Source organism: Microplitis mediator, chromosome 3 (assembly GCF_029852145.1).
Source record: "Microplitis mediator isolate UGA2020A chromosome 3, iyMicMedi2.1, whole genome shotgun sequence".
NCBI classification, from domain to species: domain Eukaryota; kingdom Metazoa; phylum Arthropoda; class Insecta; order Hymenoptera; family Braconidae; genus Microplitis; species Microplitis mediator.
Genome location: NC_079971.1, coordinates 14,599,487 through 14,619,152, shown reverse-complemented (window position 1 = coordinate 14,619,152; position 19,666 = coordinate 14,599,487). Strand labels below are relative to the sequence as shown.

The 19,666-nt window shown below is 32.2% G+C and overlaps 1 protein-coding gene across 1 annotated transcript; it reads left to right on the top strand.

The window, feature by feature from the left end:
• The first annotated feature begins 4,749 nt into the window (after positions 1-4,749).
• On the top strand, positions 4,750-19,454 carry LOC130665913 (uncharacterized protein DDB_G0287625-like). Its single transcript, XM_057466542.1, has 3 exons — positions 4,750-5,025; positions 18,063-18,416; positions 19,080-19,454. The coding sequence occupies exons 1-3, from the start codon at positions 4,750-4,752 to the stop codon at positions 19,452-19,454; spliced, it is 1,005 nt and encodes a 334-aa protein (XP_057322525.1).
• Positions 19,455-19,666: the final 212 nt, after the last annotated feature.

Here is a 19,666-nt window from a genome sequence, read left to right as displayed (position 1 = left end):
TGTTTTCTTTTTCAAGGTAGTCGACCTTGTTAACAAGATACTCGATTTTATCCTTCCAAGCTCCATCAGCAACAGAATTACCCCCAGAGATCCCAGTAGATACCAACGCCTTCAACTCGTTTGCTTGACTTGTTTTGACCGTATTTAATTCTAGAGCTTCAATGCGCTCACTAAGATCAGTATTGGTGCCTTGGAGCTCGTTTTTAAGGCTTGTAAGGCTGTATTGAATGTCAGCGAAAGCGGCTTGATCCCTATTGAAGTTTTGTTCTAACCTCGCTGTAATGTCCGCCTGATTTTTTTTCTGATCTGCCTTAAACGCAGCGATTTCTGTGAGAATTTTATCCATGACTTCGGTACGTACTTGTACTGAGTTATTTGGGCTCGCGGACTTATTAGACTTTTTTAAAGCTCTCGGTGGCTGCTCACAATCCTCCAATTGCACTTTGTCTTCAGGATCCCTTTTCCTCTTGCTTTCGATGAAATCGACAATTGAGGGACACGATGAGGATTTGGATATCGTATGGCACTGCAGATTCAAGGGTCTTCCTCTTGCCGCCAGTGAATGAAAAACTCACCGGGGTAATAAGTTGAGATTTTTATCTATCTTGCCAGCAGTAATGGCAAGAAAAAATCTACCTTATCACGCGAGTACATAAACATAGACATTTTTCCTCGCCCTTTTATTTGATCAAGTTCTGCCGCCTTTTGCCTCCGGGCTTTTTCTGTTCTAGATCTTTGCATGCTAAAAATTGCAATCTTCACGCTGAATAATAAATTATTATTATTTCTGTCTGGTGGATTGCAACAGAAGCTGTTTTAGCGATCACGAATTCTGAGGAGGTTACGTTTTGTGCTTAGTGTCGTAACGTACTGTTATCCAAATTGACATCTTTTTGATATAAACCGTGTTGGTATAGATACTTATTACCATCAGTTTACCATCTGCTCATATGATAATTCAGCATCAGATTGCTATTCGGTAACTCGAATGGTAACTGATTATGAATTGTTTTTAACTCTTGAACTGTCAGCTTAACCGACATTTTGTGTCTGGATTTCAACGATCTACGGGGTTTGTCTTTGGACTCTGATATTTGTGTTGAGTGCAAACAACCTGTGAAGTCACTATTACTTGTAGCATCTGTAAGCAGCATTATCATCCTAGTTGTGCCAGAGATTATATCAAAAACAAACCATTGACTTATTGCTGCAGGAAACAACTGGGCCATCTTCTTCTCAGTTTGGATCTTCCTAGTACGACGACAAGGAGTCGAACTAACTCACTGAAATTGACCAAAACCAGCACATCGTCTGTATCGAGTTTTAAATCAGTATACTCCCCCTCGCCACCTGTCTCGACGTCTTCAGTTGTTACTTCTAAATCTCTAAAGTCACCTATTACACCAAACATGTCATTGACTCCCGGAGGCGACTCTGTCTTTTCTTCACCTACTGCTTCCACTCCAGCGGCGCTCTTGCCTGAAGGCTGGTCAAAAAAATCTCTAGATGAAAAAATAACAGCCTCAATGGAGAAACTCTTAATCTCAGAGTTGACTACAAATTAGCAGTTCGGGAATTTACGCACACAAATTGCAGATTTAAAAGATGAACAGTCTAAGACGACTGATAATTTGAATACTCTCTCAATGAATGTGGAAATCAATATAAATTCTATAGCAATGATTGATAGAAAACTTACTAACTTGAAAACTCATATGGAAACCGACAAAGCGTTGATTCTGGAAAAACTATCTGATCTTGAAAATCCAAATTCAGAGGGTGTTATTTCAGGTATTCCTGATCCAGTCATCAAAGAATTATCTCCTATCAATATCTCTACTGCAGTACTTAACCACTTAAGACTGCCACAACTGGTCAATGATGTCCTAAATATCCGTAAGTTTGAACCCAAAAATAGGCAATATCCTAGCAGTACTGATAACCGAAACCTACCCAGATCACACTCGCTCTTAGTCTGTTTGAAGTTGCCTCAAATACGAGACCATATTATCGATACCAAGCGTGAAATAAAACTTCTCCCAGTACAAACTATTTTTCCTGGAATCGTAAACAACAATCTTGGTGGAAATATCTACATAAATGAATTGTTAGTCCCTGATACATACAAATTACTGTTGAAGACCAAGGAGAAAGCCAAGACTATGAATTTCAAGTATGCCTGGGCTCGAAGTGGACAGATTTTTGTCAAAGAAGATGACAACTTGGATCGTCTTAATATCACCTACAACTCTGATCTTTCCAAACTTGACTTACGCCATACGCATTCAACATAATCGTGCAAATAATAATTATTTCCTTTTAAATGTACTAAGTCTATATATAAACAATCTGGTAAGCCATGTAGCTCAATTTCTTAACCTAGTGCATGTAACTCACCCTGACATTATAATCCTCACCGAAACTTGGTTAAAACCATCACTTAATAATCAAATTTTCTCACTCAGCGATTACACAACTATACGTAAGGACCGAACTTTAAAACATACTGATACAGGACGCTTCGTCAAAGGTGGTAGAGTGGCTTGTCTGATCCATAACTCTCTCAAAGTTAAATTTTTGCACATCTCAACATGTGATCACATAAATCAACCTGAGTTCCTAATAACTGATATTACTCTAAGAACTGGTTAACACCTCATGCTATCTTATATCTACAGAAGACGAAAAGGGATGCTTCTTACTGAATTCTTTGACATGCACTCCAAACTTGCTCCCAATTTTCAAAATATCATTATAGAAGGGGATTTAAATTGTAATCTCATGGAAAACTCTTACACCACGAACCACTCAAGAGACTTCATTACTGAATCTTCTCTTTATTGTGTATATTATGGCCCTACATTCCACAAAAACAGCTGTGACTCCTGGCTAGAAGTCATCTTACTTGATAGTGTAAGTAAATTGGTCTTCTTTACTAAATCCGAGTCTCCGTTCGCTGATGGTCATGACTATCTCTTATGCCAGTATAAAACAGACCTAACACAGCAAATAAGTAAGAAAATTACGTTCAGGAACTTAAAAAATTGTGATCACCAAGCGTTATCGGATTCCCTAATTAATTGTTTAAAAATCGATAACTCAGTATTTGATAACTCTGATCCAAATGAGCTTTTCTCTCTCTTCAAGTTGGGTGTGATCTCTTCCTTGGAACTACATGCTCCTAAACTCACCAAGAAGGTTGTGCGCTAAAGTAACCCCTGGTTTACCAAAGAATTAAAAAGTAAATGCAAAGATCGTGATGAAACCAACAAACGAGCAAAGAGAACTCGTGATGAAACCCTGGTTGCACTATACAAAACTAGGAGAAAGGGTGCCGCGACCGGTTACCCTCGGACAAAATAACCTCGACAAAATAACCCCGACAAAATAACTTAGAACAAAATAACCTCGTAACAAAATAACCTGAAAAAAATAACTTTGTTATAAAATAACCTGAAAAAATTTACATAAATCTTTAACGATAAAATTCGTACTTGAAGGTTATTGTTGTTTAGGTTGGTAGCACAATTCGTAGTTCACGGATAAAATATCCCCAAAATATCCGCGAAAAAATATCCAAATCCAAATTATCTGATAGACAAAATATCCCCGGACGAAATATTCAAGAGACACAAATTCGTGACAAAATATCCTGTTGATAAATGATTTTCAGAATAATATATTTTAAATGAAAAAATAATGAATGGTTTTCGATAAGCGGCCACCGTACCATTCCAAGCATATGTGGACCTCTTTCCAAAATAATACCCACCTAAAATGTGTGAAAAAAGGGCACAGTACGATTTCAAGCATATCTGTTGATCTATTTATAATATCAAACACTCAAATTGTATCTTAAGACTGCACTGTCAAATCTACCGTCTGGTTCATCTGCTTGGAGTAAACTTAAACACATTAGGCTCACTAAAACAAACTCGTCGTCGCCCTTAAACTTCTTTGATGCTCTTGAGTTCAATGAGTTTAATGCTAGTATTGTAAGGAAACATCCAGCTGCTAGTAGTGAATTCCTTGATAATCTGCCGACTTAATCTCAACGCGAAGTTAGTTGCTGTTATCATTGGCAAAAAATTGATATAGTTGATGTTACGAAGGCTCTGAAATTCACACTCTCGAAGTCCAAAGGTAATAGTTCTGACGGGATAGATCTGAGGTGGCTGAGATCCCATTCCCCAAATATCTCTCTTTCTCACAGCACTTTTCAATAGATCTCTTGACACCTGTACCTTTCCTGAGATTTGGAAGATCGTCTACATTATACCGCTGAATAAGATACCTTTACCAGGATCATCATCTGATACGAGACTAATTGCTAACTTGTCCCACTTGGCTAAAGTATTTGAGAGAATAGTCGCAAGTCAACTAGTAACCTACCTGGAAGTGAATAATCTACTTGATAAATACCATTCAGGATTTCGTAAGTACCAAAATACACAGACAGCACTACTCAAACTCACTGATGATATCAGAGGAGCAATGGATAGTAATCAAGTCACCATACTGGTTCTGTTCGACTTGAGTAAAGCATTCAATTTCGTGGACCCTAAAGTCATTCTAGTTTCTCTATTCAAAATGAGCTTTTCTATTGAGGTAATAAATTGGTTCTTTTCGTATTTATCGAACCGGTCTCAGTCTATCCTAAATGACCACGGAATGCCAGTTGAACTTCTGAAGACCTCTTCTGGAGTCCCTCAAGGTTCTGTACTTGGGCCAATACTTTTCTTAATCGTCATGAACTCTGTTGTCTGGTGGATAAGCTTCTGCAAATATGGATTGTTCGCTGATGACATGTATATTTATCGGCACTGCCTTACTTATCAGCTTCTTGAAGCAGTTCAACAAGTCAGTGCTGATGCACAAGTTATTGCAGACTGGACACGAGAACATGGACTTATGCTCAACTTGTCGAAGACAACAGCTATGATCTTAGGCTCAAATGGCAAGCTAAAGCAACTGTGTACCATGGAGTTACCGCCCATAATAGTTGACAATGTTGTGATTCCCTATGTAAACTCCGCTAAGTGCTTAGGTGTGCATATCAGCCAAAATCTTTCGTGGAATAACCATATTCTACAAACTGTAAGGAAAATGAACTATGCTCTTCATAGCCTCAAAGTTCGGAAAAACATCTTTACTACGAGATAAGGAAGCTCCTAGTTACTGCAACCATCTTACCTCTAATTGAATACTGTTCTCTTGTACTCATTGATTCGACATCTGAGGATGATCTGAAATTGCAACGAACTATGAATTCCTCGATCAGATTTATCTTAAACCTCAGAAAAGATGAACACATCAGTCCTTATCATCGAAAATTGGGATGGTTAACGGTAAAGTATCGCCGGTTTTATTATGCAGTCTGCTATTTTTATAAACTTTTGGAATATGGAAAGCCTGAGTATCTGCGTGACCTGTTTGTAGAAGAGTCCGATGATCGACGGTCTGACAGGCTTGCTGCAAAAAGACACTCATCCTTCAAAATACCGAATTTTGTTACATCCTACTTCGAGATCATACATCGTAACAGTGATCAAGCTTTGGGAAGACATACCGAGTGATATTGTGAATTCTAGGAGTCCAGAAGTTTTTAAAAGCAAAGTGTTTGATTATTTCTTAAACCTAGACAGTTAGTTTGGACTTCATTTTGTTCAAGATTGAGTCTCTATATTACAATCTTGAAATTATTAGTTGAATCGAATTAATCTATTCGAGTTGAATCAAGTGTGCTCTGTCACACTGTATTCCTTTGAAATATTTTAGTTCTTTACGTTATCGTTTATTATTTTTATTGCATCTTAAATATTTACCGTACCATTGAAAGCAATAACCTACTTCTATGAACATGTTATGTACTCACATTTATAACATTATATACTTATTCATATGTAATCAATTTGTAATTGAAATTGCCATTTGGCCTGTGCCTTGGCATAAAATAAACAAAATCTAAATCTAAATCTTATGGGTTTCCGCAAAGTAGTGCCTGCCTCTGCTCGCGAGATGTCACTGGAAATCACTGGCAGAAGTAAGAGCAACGCATGCAGTAAAAGAGAGATACAAAACCTACATAACCTTTTATTGCCAGTTGACCAAGGCTAAAAGCAAAAATTGGTTGAAATAAAAACTCGCAGCACTAAAAATCTTATCTGACTTTAAACCAGATGGATCACTGCACCAATAGCTCACAATACAATTAATATATCTGATCAAATGCAGACCAAAAGAACTGATATTCACGGAGCACGAAAAAACACGTTGTTTCACTCAGAGAGCTAGGTGGCGCCCCCCGATTTTATTAATGAAAACGAACTACTCGGATTTAAAGAAATAGAAAATAGAAAAGAGGGTTGCCTAAACGTAACACGGTTTAGATCTCACGCGGGCCAGCAAGGAAGTACATTAACTTCTCAAGCGTCATAGGCTACCGCACCTTGGTGTTCGTCGTTTTTATCACCTTGGTTCGCGGTTCTGGAGGGAATAATTAATTGGATAAATTCAGAATACAGTCAAGTGTAATTCCTTGATTGGAGAAAACGTTGACGACGTGCAACGGGGTGTTGGCCGAAGTTGCTATCCCTAAAATTGTTAACGCTGCACTTTGCAGCGAGCGCGGCAAAGAGGCCCCTTTAAATATACGGCAAGCCGGATATAACAACCTTATTATAATAAATTAATTTAAAAATTGATTCTGGCTTTTTTGCCAGAAGAAAAAATAATTCACTGTTAGAATATCAATTGACTAATAATTACAATTATTTATTAGCTTATTTAAAAAAAGATACTTTAGCAAAAATATTGCTAAAAATTAAAATTTTTTATTTTACAGGCTTTTTGAAAAAATAAAACTTAAGGAGTATACTGTATACCAAAAAAGTCGAAGTTCCCCGAGTCAAAATATTTGGATAAGATTGAACTTATGTTAATTGAGAAAGCTTATTAATAACTTAACTGATATTGATGAACAGTAATTAGTAATAGCTTGACTTAAAAAACTTAAATATGACTTAAGTAAGCTTACGCATCAACTAAGATTGAACTTACTTATGACTTACTCTTGATAAAACTAACCTATCAAAGAATAACAGCATGAAAAAAAGATATGAATCCAAACTAGGTAAGATGTGCATCGAATGCCTGATAGACAAGCAGCACCAGTAGATATCAGGTACCAGGTCGTATTCTAGCGTTCTCGAAGCAAACGAAGACAAAAATAAAGCATTTTAAGGTCAAAAATTGATCTCTGGAAAAATGTTCACGAGTTTTTCTTGCAGACGAGCTGTGTGGCATGCACCAGTCTACAAGGATAATCCCTTGACATTGGTTAAAAGTTTACTTTTTTACCTAAAAATGCTTTATATTTATTTAATTACGCTTTAAGAACTCTTGGATATCTCCTGATGCACGTCACACACCTTATCTGCAAAGGAAACCCCCAAGCACTGATTAAAAATCGATTTTTTTGACATAAAAATGATTCAATTTTATGAAATAAACCCCGGAGAATACCTAGAGACAACTTGGTGCAAGTCACACAGCTCGTCTACGAGGAAAACCGCGGAGCATTCGTGAAAAGTTAATTTATTAAATAAAACTCAAAAACATCTAGTGGCGACCTGGTGCTTGATAAGTACTGGTAGTGTTTATCTTTCGGGCATTCGATACTTTCACTCTCCTGGGTTACCATTTAAATATAGTGGAATCCTAAACATGCAAACATGCAAATAACCTTCTCAATAAGACAATTTATAGATAAATTGAGAAAAATATAGATAGCCCGAACTGGGAATCGAACTCAGACCAATTCGGTATCGCGCCGAGTGCTCTACCAGTTGAGCTATCAGGCACTATACTATATTCCGTTCAATTTGATCTATAACTTGTCAAGCTCGTAAAATCGATCAGAACACTATTTTTATAGGAGCTTGGCATTATAAAGGAAATAACTAGAAAACAATGCAGAATTTGAAAAAAACTTATCAACGATAATTTGTAGGAGATAAAATCGTCTACGGAAAAGTTTTTGTGACATTTTATAATAAGTCCGATAGTTTCACCGGAAAAGTAAAAAGATCTCGAATTTTATTCTAACTTGACTTCGAGTTCCAATAACTTTTGAACAGATGGATTTATCGAAAAATGATACGAGACTTTTTTTTGTATAGCGTTAAGTTCCACACAAAAATATATGCTGGACATATTCGTACAACGAGCCATTGCCAAGGTGGAAAATTCCAAACAAAAAAATTGTCTTTTCCATGTTATTTAAATGGGAAATCAAAAATCACAAAGCGCCACCTTTTAATATTGATATTAAGAGCTCAAACTTTACCAGAATTTTTTTTCCATCATCCTTGACGATATTTTCACGGGAACTAAAGAAAAAAAATTAGTTCTTTTTATTGGCGCACCCTAATATATATATTAGGGTGATTCAAAAAACAAACAAATTTTTTTTTCTTCTTCCAAACAGGTTCAAAAGTTTCGTTTAGATGAAAAAAGACGCCTGTGAAGATTAGAGCTCTTAATATTAATATTAACATTGTCCGCATTGCACTTTTCTATTTCCCATAAGAATAACATAGAAAAAATTTTTTTACGTCTTCTGATTTTTATAAGTAGCTAACGATGCGTCATAGGAATAATTGGCAGGTATATTTTTGTAGGGAATTGAATGCTCTACAAAAAAAGATTCTTATCATTTTTAGAGGAATCTATTTGTTCAAAAGTTATTTGAGGTTGAAGTCGAATTCATATTAAATTTTGAAATTTTCTTACTTTTCCGGCGAAACTATCAGACCTATTACAAAATATCACTGGACCTTTTTTGTAGATAATTTTATTCCCTAGAAGTTTTTCTCATAAAGTTTTTTCGAATTTCGCATTGTTTTCTAGTTATTTTTATTTTAATGTCATGCTCATAAAAAAAATAGTCTTCTGATCGATTTTAATAGCTTGACATTAAAATAAAAATAACTAGAAAACAATGTGAAATTCGAAAAAACTTTAGAAGAAAAACTTCTAGGGAATAAAATTATCTACAAAAAAGGTCCAGTGATATTTTGTGATAGGTCTGATAGTTTCGCCGGAAAAGTAAGAAAATTTCAAAATTTAATATGAATTCGACTTCAACCTCAAATAACTTTTGAACAAATAGATTCCTCAAAAAATGATAAGAATCTTTTTTTGTAGATCATTCAATTCCTTACAAAAATATGCCTGCCAATTACTCCTATGACGCATCGTCAGCTATTTATAAAAATCAGAAGACGTACAAAAATTTTTTTCCATGTTATTCTTATGGGAAATAGAAAAGTGCAATGCGGATAATGTTAATATTAATATTAAGCGCTCTAATTTTCACAGGCGTCTTTTTTTATCTAAACGAAACTTTTGAACCTGTTTGGCAAAAAAAAAAAAATTTGTTTGTTTTTAGAATCACCCTAATATATATATATATATATATATATATATATATATATATATATATATATATATATATATATATACATATATTGAGATAAATAGCCTTCTTGCTTGGCGATTCTAACCAGCAGCCACCAGGATTCGCGGGTTGAACCCTGGCTTAGGCTGGCCTCTACGAAATTTTTAAGTATAAGACAGATCAATGGGCTTGGGTTCTTGCAAAGTAAGTACCCGCACTTGTCCAAACTCGGCAACGTATAAAAAAGCTTATCAACTTACCTCACGGCTTATTATAAAATTATAAATTAGACTTATCAATGGTCGAGTTACTACTTATAACTCCATTTGTAATTATTAAATCAAATTATTCGGTAATCTTACCAGTATTTTAGGACGAGGATAGAACAAAAGCAAGGTATAATGTAAAGGATTGATTTTATAGAAGTACGCAAGTTTATTGCCAATCGTAACAGAGATTCATTTACTTCCAGTAATTTCCGCAAGGTACAATAAACGCAGTCCTGGTTGGAACGCCGGATACACAATCCGTAACCACATGGAATAACGCCTTGTAATACACTGATTTTATTATTTAAACTTAATATTATTTAATATACAAGTGAATCGCCAGGAACGTACAATAAACTTAATAAATCTAACTTGATTTATAATAATTAATTAATACGCAATAAAATAAGATAATATATGACAAAATAATAGAAATAGTACAAGTAGGATTGTCTGATATTTAATACTGAATACAATCAGAAAAACGTCTAAGCGCTAGTTGATCCAGGATCGAAGTGATGGCCAATAAATTTGGGTCCTACAAGCCTCGAGACTGTCCCCACTTTCACCTGACGGACATGCGTCAACGTGACAATTCGTCATGTGACCACGGCACTATGACTTATATCGTTTCAGGCGGCAACGAGACGGGAAAAAAAATCGGGAACCGCAAGGCTGAGGATGACGATGCCAATTCACATTGTCTCAATATATATATATGTATATATATTAGGGTGCTTTTATTTTTTTTTTTTCGCTCCCATCCCGAATTTTTGTTGGAAATACCCCCCAAAAAAATCCCTGAGAGTTTGAGCCCTTAATATTAATATTAAGTACTCGACCACAGCATCTGAAGATTTCCCATTAAAAATACACGTCAACTAGGGTTTTTATTTTTTAAACTTCTATAACTCCACGGAATTTTATGATATCATCTCGTCCAAATTCGGGATTTCCTCAGAATTAAATGCTCTACAAAAGTGCCCATTGTCGCGAAGTCGTTACTCATATAGGTGGGGTACTACGGACCGCTAAATTGAATTTTTTCATAGAATTCTTGTTTTTTTTCTCATTATCTCATAAACAACAAGACCTACAGAAAAAATGGAAATGACAACTTTATAGAAAATTTAATTTCCTACAAAAAAGGTCCTTAGCACCGAATCACTTAGATGGATATTTTTTGAGATATTAATTATTGAAGTTGACGTAGCATTGAATTCCCATAAAATGTCAAATCAAATCTTAGAAAATATTGATTTTTTTTTTGACTAATATCTCAGAAAATATCAATCTGAGTGATTTAGTGCTAGAGACCTTTTTTGTAGAAAATTGAATTCCCTATAAAATTATCATTCACATTTTTTCGGTAGGTCTTGTTGTTGAGAAAAAAAACAAGAATCCTATGAAAAAATTCAGTTTAGTGGTCCGTACTACCTCACCTGTATGAGTTACGACTTCGCGACTTCGGGCACTTTTGTAAAACATTTAATTCTGAGAAAATCGCGACTTTGGGCGAGATGATATCATAAAATGCCGCAGAGTTATAGAAGTTTAAAAAATAAGAACCCAAGTTTACGTGTATTTTAAATGGGAAATCTTCACACGCTGTGGTCGAGTACTTAATATTAATATTAAGGGTCCAAACTCTCAGGGAATTTTTTTTTTTGGGGTATTTTCAACAAAATTTCGGGATGGGAGCGAAAAAAAAAATAGTCGCAAAAATAAAAGCACCCTAATATATATATATATCAGGAATAGGGAGTAGGAGTTTTGCTCTTTTTACGAAAAAATCCTCAAGCGAGTACTCCTGTGACTGAATAGCCTAAACTCACTCGCGAGCGATCCCCACTACTTCTCCATCTTGTTGAGCTCCGAGTGAGAGCGAAAGACATTTTGGTATTTCGCTCCACTCAGGAGTTTTTCGTCGACTCCTTAGAAATGCTCGACTCGCTAGTCGAGTGAGAGCAAGAACTCATAAAGTTACTCCTGAGAGGAGCGAGTCGGCCCAAGACGCTTGACCAAAAACTCCCCTCACCTTTGTTCTTCTCGAAGCTCTCTATACGGAGAGAGGTATCTGCTTTACCATAATGAAACGCCATATGCTAGTGCCCTAAACTTGTCGTCGTCATAAATTTCAACTTCTTTCTCATGTTCTCATCACATTCACAAAATTTTTTTTTTTTTTGTATGAGCAACAATTTAACTTAGATAATCTAACCTATTCCTTGGTTTTCGCATTAATAATTTAAACAATATTTACTGCTGACGAGATTAAATTTAATAACTTGACAATCAAAATTTTAATGATTCAAACGAAATTAAATATTTTAAATAAATAATAATTCTTAGAAGAATAAAGTATCGAGATAACCAAAGTTGCAGACTAAACAAAAGGCTGAGACTTCATCTTGGCGTTGATTCTCACCACCTCCACGCCACATATAGAAATTAGGGGGGGGGGAGGAATTGGGGAATTAGCGAAGAGAACAAAGGAGTTAAGAGAATTAATTAGCAGTCGAGTGACAGATTTTAATGAGTGAGTTCTGCTGATGATCTTGAAAAAAAGAATCTATTAAAATTTTATAAAGGTAAAATTTGTGATTTTTCGATCATTCGTTAAAATAGAGTCTATCTGGAATTTTAAGCGTTATGACTCAAAAATAATTTTGTGAATTGTGATTTTTAAATCTCTTGATCTGTTCTCGATAAAATTTAACTGGTAAAATTTTAGAAAATAATTACATTAAAGTAATTTTGTGAATTGTGATTTTTAAATCTTTTGATCTGCTTTAATAAAATTTAACTAGGAAAATTTTATAAAATAATTAAATTTAAATAATTTTGTGAATTGTGAATTTTAAATCTTTTGATCTTTCCTTGATAAAATTTATTTGGAAAATTTTCCAAAATAATTAGATTGAAATAATTTTGTGAATTGTGATTTTCAAATCTTTTCATCTTCGATAAAATTTATTTGGAAAAAATTTATAAAATAATTTTGTGAATTGTGATTCTTAAATCTTTTGATTTTTTTTTTCCTGGATAAAATTTAATTGGAAAAATTATAAAATAATTAAATTAAAATAATTTTGCGATTCGTGATTTTAAAAAGTTTATTTGGGAAATTTTAATTAAAATAATTTTGAAAAATTTGTGATATTAAAATTTTTTTGATTTTAATATAAAATTTTATCTAGAAATTTGTCTGGTTATTTTGATAATTTGAAATGAATTCTTTTCACACAATTTTAAATTAATTTGTGAAATTTATTCATTCAATTGTTTTAATAACCTTAAATGAATTCTTTTCATAAAATTAGGATTAATTCAAACCCCAATGGGCAAAACATGAATAGTTTAACCTTGTCACCCAAATTCGTATTTTAAGCCGCTGGCGATAATAATAATAATGATAAATAAAAAGTTTTTTTATATATACAACTATTGAAATTACTACCTTCGGTAATAGGCGTGGAGGATATTAGAATTTAACCTATACCATATAAATATATTTTTTTTTATTATTATAATTACCTTTGTCAATTCAAATATTCTTTGTCTATAATAAAATCTGAGAAATAAGTCGAATCGGACGTTATCATTATTTTATTGAAATGAAAAACTCCCGCCGCGTGTCTGATCGATTGAAATCAAAACCCGAAGTCTGTAAGTACCCGGGTTGTCCCGGTTACTTTAAACCTGTTTCTGAGTCAAATAATTCCTATAAGTTGATTCTTATAACAATTGGGGAAAGACCTCTTCCGTTGACCTGGGTCAACGAAAAAGATCCTAGGTTTAATTTCTACGCTTCCAGGCTTTTGAACGATCCAATAGTAATAGAAGTGATATACTTCCCAGAAACCCCAGCTCCTAAGGTAATAATGGTTGAGTGATCCACAGCGGTGTGACCGTTCTATATAACTAAGAAACAACAAAAGGACCGACAAAGTAAGTACCTCCCGGCATATTATACATAAAATCATGATTTCAACATGCATCTAATTTAACCAGAGAATATTCCCTGGGATCAGTAGATTCCTAAAAGGTTCTATTAATTCTAACAATTCCCCTAATTGGTATAAATGTTACCAACAGGACGTAACAGGTTCTCTTCTATTTCTGCGTTACTTACCCAGTAAATGTAAGGTAAAAAGGAGATAAAATAAAATTTTCGAAAAATTACAAAAAAAAAATCTGGGCGTCGGTTGGCCTTGCGGGCCAGCCCCAAAACTTCCCGCTGTTTCCAAGCTCAAGGAGCTTGAAAACATCACTGTGAATAGATTTTCGAGCTCTCCGAGCTCGAAAATGCTATTACATGCAATCATTTATTTATGAGCTTTTCAAGATCTAACAAGTAACGTTTTATGTTAGAGTTTAAAAGTTAAGAATCAAAAATCATTAATGAAAAAGCGGCTTTTAAATTTTGATTTTCGATTATGTTCTCTGAAGTACATGTATTGAGGCAGAAGTCAATGTCAGCGATCAAAATCAAGATTTGAATAAGTTTTGACTTAAGTCAGAGCAATATATGGAATATCCGAGAAAAACATTAAAGACTGGGTTTTTTCCATTTTTTGCTGACAATATGTTTGAAACTGAGGAACAAGTTACATGACATTATCTGATGATCGAAAGAGACTATATTGAGAAAGAGTTGGTATGATTTCAGACACATTTTAGCACATTATATTTTGATTTATCCGGAAAAAAAAAAACATAAAATGATATTTTTTTAACTTTTCAGCACCGATATCTTTTGAACTAATCAATCGATTTTGACGTTTGAGGTGGCAATCGGCGCGTTTTATTGAGTTCTAGAGCTGAATAGATTTTGAAATTGATCAGATAAGACACTTCAAAGATAATAAAAAAAAAACGTTTTTTATCATTTCTTTCACCAACGATATCTCTCGAACAAATTAACTGATTGAAATGGTTGAGGTAGCATTCGACGGGGCTTATAAAGTTCTAGAGCTGATTAGATTTTGAAGTCGATCGTTCAAGTCGTTTCTGAGAAACCACTAAAAATAAAAAAAATAAAATTTTTTTTTTTTCGTAATTCGCTAATATTTTCGAGTCTACTTCATCAAATGATCTGAAATTTTCAGAAAAGTTGAGGGCCAACAAGCTCTTTCGATTGCCACCTCAACCATCCGAATCGAATCATTAGTTAGAAAGTTACAGATAGTTCACACGCACACACACACACACACACACACACACACACACACACACACACACACACACACACACACACACACACACACACACACACACACACACACACACACACACACACATACAGACATCGCTCTAGAAATTTCAGAATAGCATCTTAGCACCTTCCAACGTCGACATATGATGAAAACCCGATTTTTGAAAATCGGGGTGAAACCAATAACTTCCCGAATTTTTTGAAAATCGTCGATTTTCTCAGCGGGGAGTTAAAAATGTTAAATATTTCAAATATAGTAAAACCTACAACTTCCAGTTAGCCATCTTAACAAGACAATTTATTGATAAATTGAGAAAAATATAGATAGCCTGAACTGGGATCGAACCCATTCCATGTCGGTATGGCACCGAGCGCTCTTTCTGGTGATGTTCCTTTCGAATTTCAAGTCTGTTGGTCGAATGGTAAAAAATCTTGGAATTTTTAATTTCTTCTGCCTCCGTACAGCTCTGCTAGTGTCAATAAAAAAAAATCAGTCTATCGGTTACCCCTGCGGGCCAGCCCCAAAACTTCCAGCTCAATATGCTCGAAAACATTGTTGAGAATACATTTTCGAGCTCTTCGAGCTCGCAACTACTTTTGTATGCCATTGTTTTGTAAAAAACCATTTTTCAGCATTTCTTTCTCCCACGATATCTCGTGAACGAATTGACCGATTAAGACAGTTGAGGTGGCAATCGACGTGTTCTATCAAGTTCTAAAGCTGATCAAATTTTGAAATTGATATATCGAGTCGTTTTTGAGAAATTTTGAAAAAAACCAAAGAAAAAATTTTTGTTGAATTCTTTCGTTACCGGTTTCTCTTGAACGAATGAACGGATTTTGATGGTTGAGGTGGCATTCGACGCGGCTTATGAAGTTTCAGAGCTGACTAGATTTCGGAATCAATCCATTGAGCAAATTAAAAGTTATCCAAATAAAACATTTTTTAAAAAATTTTATTTTTGAAATATCTCCGAACGCACCCTACCGATTAAGCTCACATTTTTACAGCTTCAAGATATTAACAAGCCGCGTTGAATGACACCTCAAAGATTAAAATCGGTTCATCCGTTCAAGAGTTATGAATATTTACATACATACATACCTACGTACGTACACACATACATACACTCGGACATCATCGTAAAAATAGTCAGGATAGCTTCCTAGAACCTCAAAACGTCAAAATCTGATAGAAATTTGGTTTCTGCAAATCGGACCGAAACCAATAACTTCCCGAATTTTTGAAAATTTTTAATTTTTTTAGCGGGAAGTTAAAAAAGTTCTCATCATTTAATTTCTGGCATCCGAGGTAATTTGAATTATAAGTGTCTGATCTGATCCTACCAGATGTACCCAGATCTGACTTGATATAATCATGTCTGATATTGAGTCTAGCCCAGATCTAATAAAATCTGATTAGATCTGATCGAATATAACCGGTGGTTGGCCAGATATAATGAGATCTGATCATGCCTAAAGATTGTAACGAATGTAAAACTGATCTTTGAAAATCTTTGAATAACTATAAAATAAAAGCTTTCTTCTCTTGTTTTAAGATGAACAACTAGAGTCAGTCAGTCTTATATTGACAACTAAACAGCATACGTATTGTATTGTAATGGGTGCATTTATTATGTTAATTTGTGATTGGGGTCTCAATACGATAAGTGTCCCACACATGTGCAAAACTTAAGGTGTCTTGCAAACCTGTCTAGCTGAACTCAGTATCTCCAGGTGAGGGTAAGCCCCTTACTGGACCACACAGTATTAAAATATGAAGAGAGAATTCTTATACCTAACTTGTCAGGAAGGTTGTGATAAATTAAATTTATATGTCAAATTCAAATATAAACAATGGCATTTATTCAGACGAAGCCGCTTTACAGATAATAATTGATGAGATGAACAATAACCAAAATGACGGATGACACTGACTCGACTACTTTTACAAAACTGACTCGACTAATTTAATTAACGACAATGTGACTCTACTGACTCTAATAAATTGACTCGACTACTTTAACAAATAACGACTCCTCAATTAATAAAATATTATTTAACAAATGAATAGTTAACCCGACAATAACAAAACGAGTTCACTTACCCCAACAATCTCCAACCTTAACCAGTCCTTCTTATTCCAACGATCCTTTTCCTCCAAGACCAAAACCAGACCCAGTCCTTCCTTCCAAGTCCACCAAACCGTTCCAATCCTTTCCCATCGACCAGATCCAATCCACAACAATTATTATATAAATAACCGTTAAATAAACTTAATAAACTTAATTAAAGAAATAAGCTTCCACGAGCCGTGGGCTTATATACTCTTGGCCCAATTTGAATGATGACTAGCAGCACGTGTAGTAGTAGTAGTAGTCGATAGAAACTTGTGGAAACCAAGATGTTAGTGGTAGTTGATAAAAAGGCACGTCCGTCCACGGCGGTTGCTGCGAGCCAAGAGAGCGATCGCTCGTCGTCTCTGGCCCTCGTACCTCTCCACTCAGGTTGATCAACCCCTAAAACCAAATGTCGGGACTCGACCGTAGCGACCCCGGCGCATCAATGACTGTATTTCATCAATTGTAGACAGTTGTTGAAGAAGGAGGGCGGATCTTTTGGCGTGAGTCGAACTTGAATTTAAAATGTAATGTAGGAAGATTCCACCCCGTTACAGTATCAATAAACTATATCTTTGATTGCCTTTATTTTACTGCTGTAAATTGTAGTGTTGTTATTTCTAATATAAGTGTGTTATTATTGTATCGTATAAGTGCTATAATTTATAAGTTGCAAATACTACAATTTAGTGTCAGAAGTGTGTGAGTAAGTGGAGTGACATATTTAAAAAAAAATTCATAATAATCATGCCGCGACGGACAAGGCAAAATATTCCCGATGATGTCTCGGACATCATCAAGGACGCTCGGGGAAACAATTTGAGGAGCGAGTTTGACAACAAGCTAGAAGAGTTCCGCGAGCACATTACATGTTATTTGGAAAATAAGAGGGTGGAGAATGAGAAAAGGTTCGACAGCTTGGAGTCCAAATTCTCCAGAATGAAAGGACATAAAATAATAATAATAATAATAATAATAATAATAATAATAATAATAATAATAATAATAATAATAATAATAATAATAATAATAATAATAATAATAATAATAATAATAATAATAATAATAATAATAATAATAATAATAATAATAATAATAATAATAATAATAATAATAATAATAATAATAATAATAATAATAATAATAATAATAATAATAATAATAATAATAATAATAATAATAATAATAATAATAATAATAATAATAATAATAATAATAATAATAATAATAATAATAATAATAATAATAATAATAATAATAATAATAATAATAATAATAATAATAATAATAATAATAATAATAATAATAATAATAATAATAATAATAATAATAATAATAATAATAATAATAATAATAATAATAATAATAATAATAATAATAATAATAATAATAATAATAATAATAATAATAATAATAATAATAATAATAATAATAATAATAATAATAATAATAATAATAATAATAATAATAATAATAATAATAATAATAATAATAATAATAATAATAATAATAATAATAATAATAATAATAATAATAATAATAATAATAATAATAATAATAATAATAATAATAATAATAATAATAATAATAATAATAATAATAATAATAATAATAATAATAATAATAATAATAATAATAATAATAATAATAATAATAATAATAATAATAATAATAATAATAATAATAATAATAATAATAATAATAATAATAATAATAATAATAATAATAATAATAATAATAATAATAATAATAATAATAATAATAATAATAATAATAATAATAATAATAATAATAATAATAATAATAATAATAATAATAATAATAATAATAATAATAATAATAATAATAATAATAATAATAATAATAATAATAATAATAATAATAATAATAATAATAATAATAATAATAATAATAATAATAATAATAATAATAATAATAATAATAATAATAATAATAATAATAATAATAATAATAATAATAATAATAATAATAATAATAATAATAATAATAATAATAATAATAATAATAATAATAATAATAATAATAATAATAATAATAATAATAATAATAATAATAATAATAATAATAATAATAATAATAATAATAATAATAATAATAATAATAATAATAATAATAATAATAATAATAATAATAATAATAATAATAATAATAATAATAATAATAATAATAATAATAATAATAATAATAATAATAATAATAATAATAATAATAATAATAATAATAATAATAATAATAATAATAATAATAATAATAATAATAATAATAATAATAATAATAATAATAATAATAATAATAATAATAATAATAATAATAATAATAATAATAATAATAATAATAATATAATAATAATAATCGTGTTTATTTAGCGTTTTGCTAGTTAAATACATTAATTTTTTTACAATTATACAGACATTTGATTAACATAGTTTTAAAAATGAGCTTTTACATATAGTTTCAATGTTCTTCTAAAACTTGATAAATTTTTTTCTTGTTTAACGTTCTCAGGAAGATTATTATACCAATTGCACCCTATATACAGTATACTTTTCTGAGCTGTATTAGTTCTCGTATGTTTTAT

Coding starts and splice junctions, on each gene's coding strand:
- LOC130665913 (XM_057466542.1), top strand. CDS start 4,750: ATGAACTCTGTTGTCTGGTGGATAAGCTTCTGCAAATATGGATTGTTC. Junction 5,026..18,062: donor ACAATGTTGTGATTCCCTAT/GTAAACTCCGCT, acceptor AATAATAATAAT/AATAATAATAATAATAATAA. Junction 18,417..19,079: donor ATAATAATAATAATAATAAT/AATAATAATAAT, acceptor AATAATAATAAT/AATAATAATAATAATAATAA.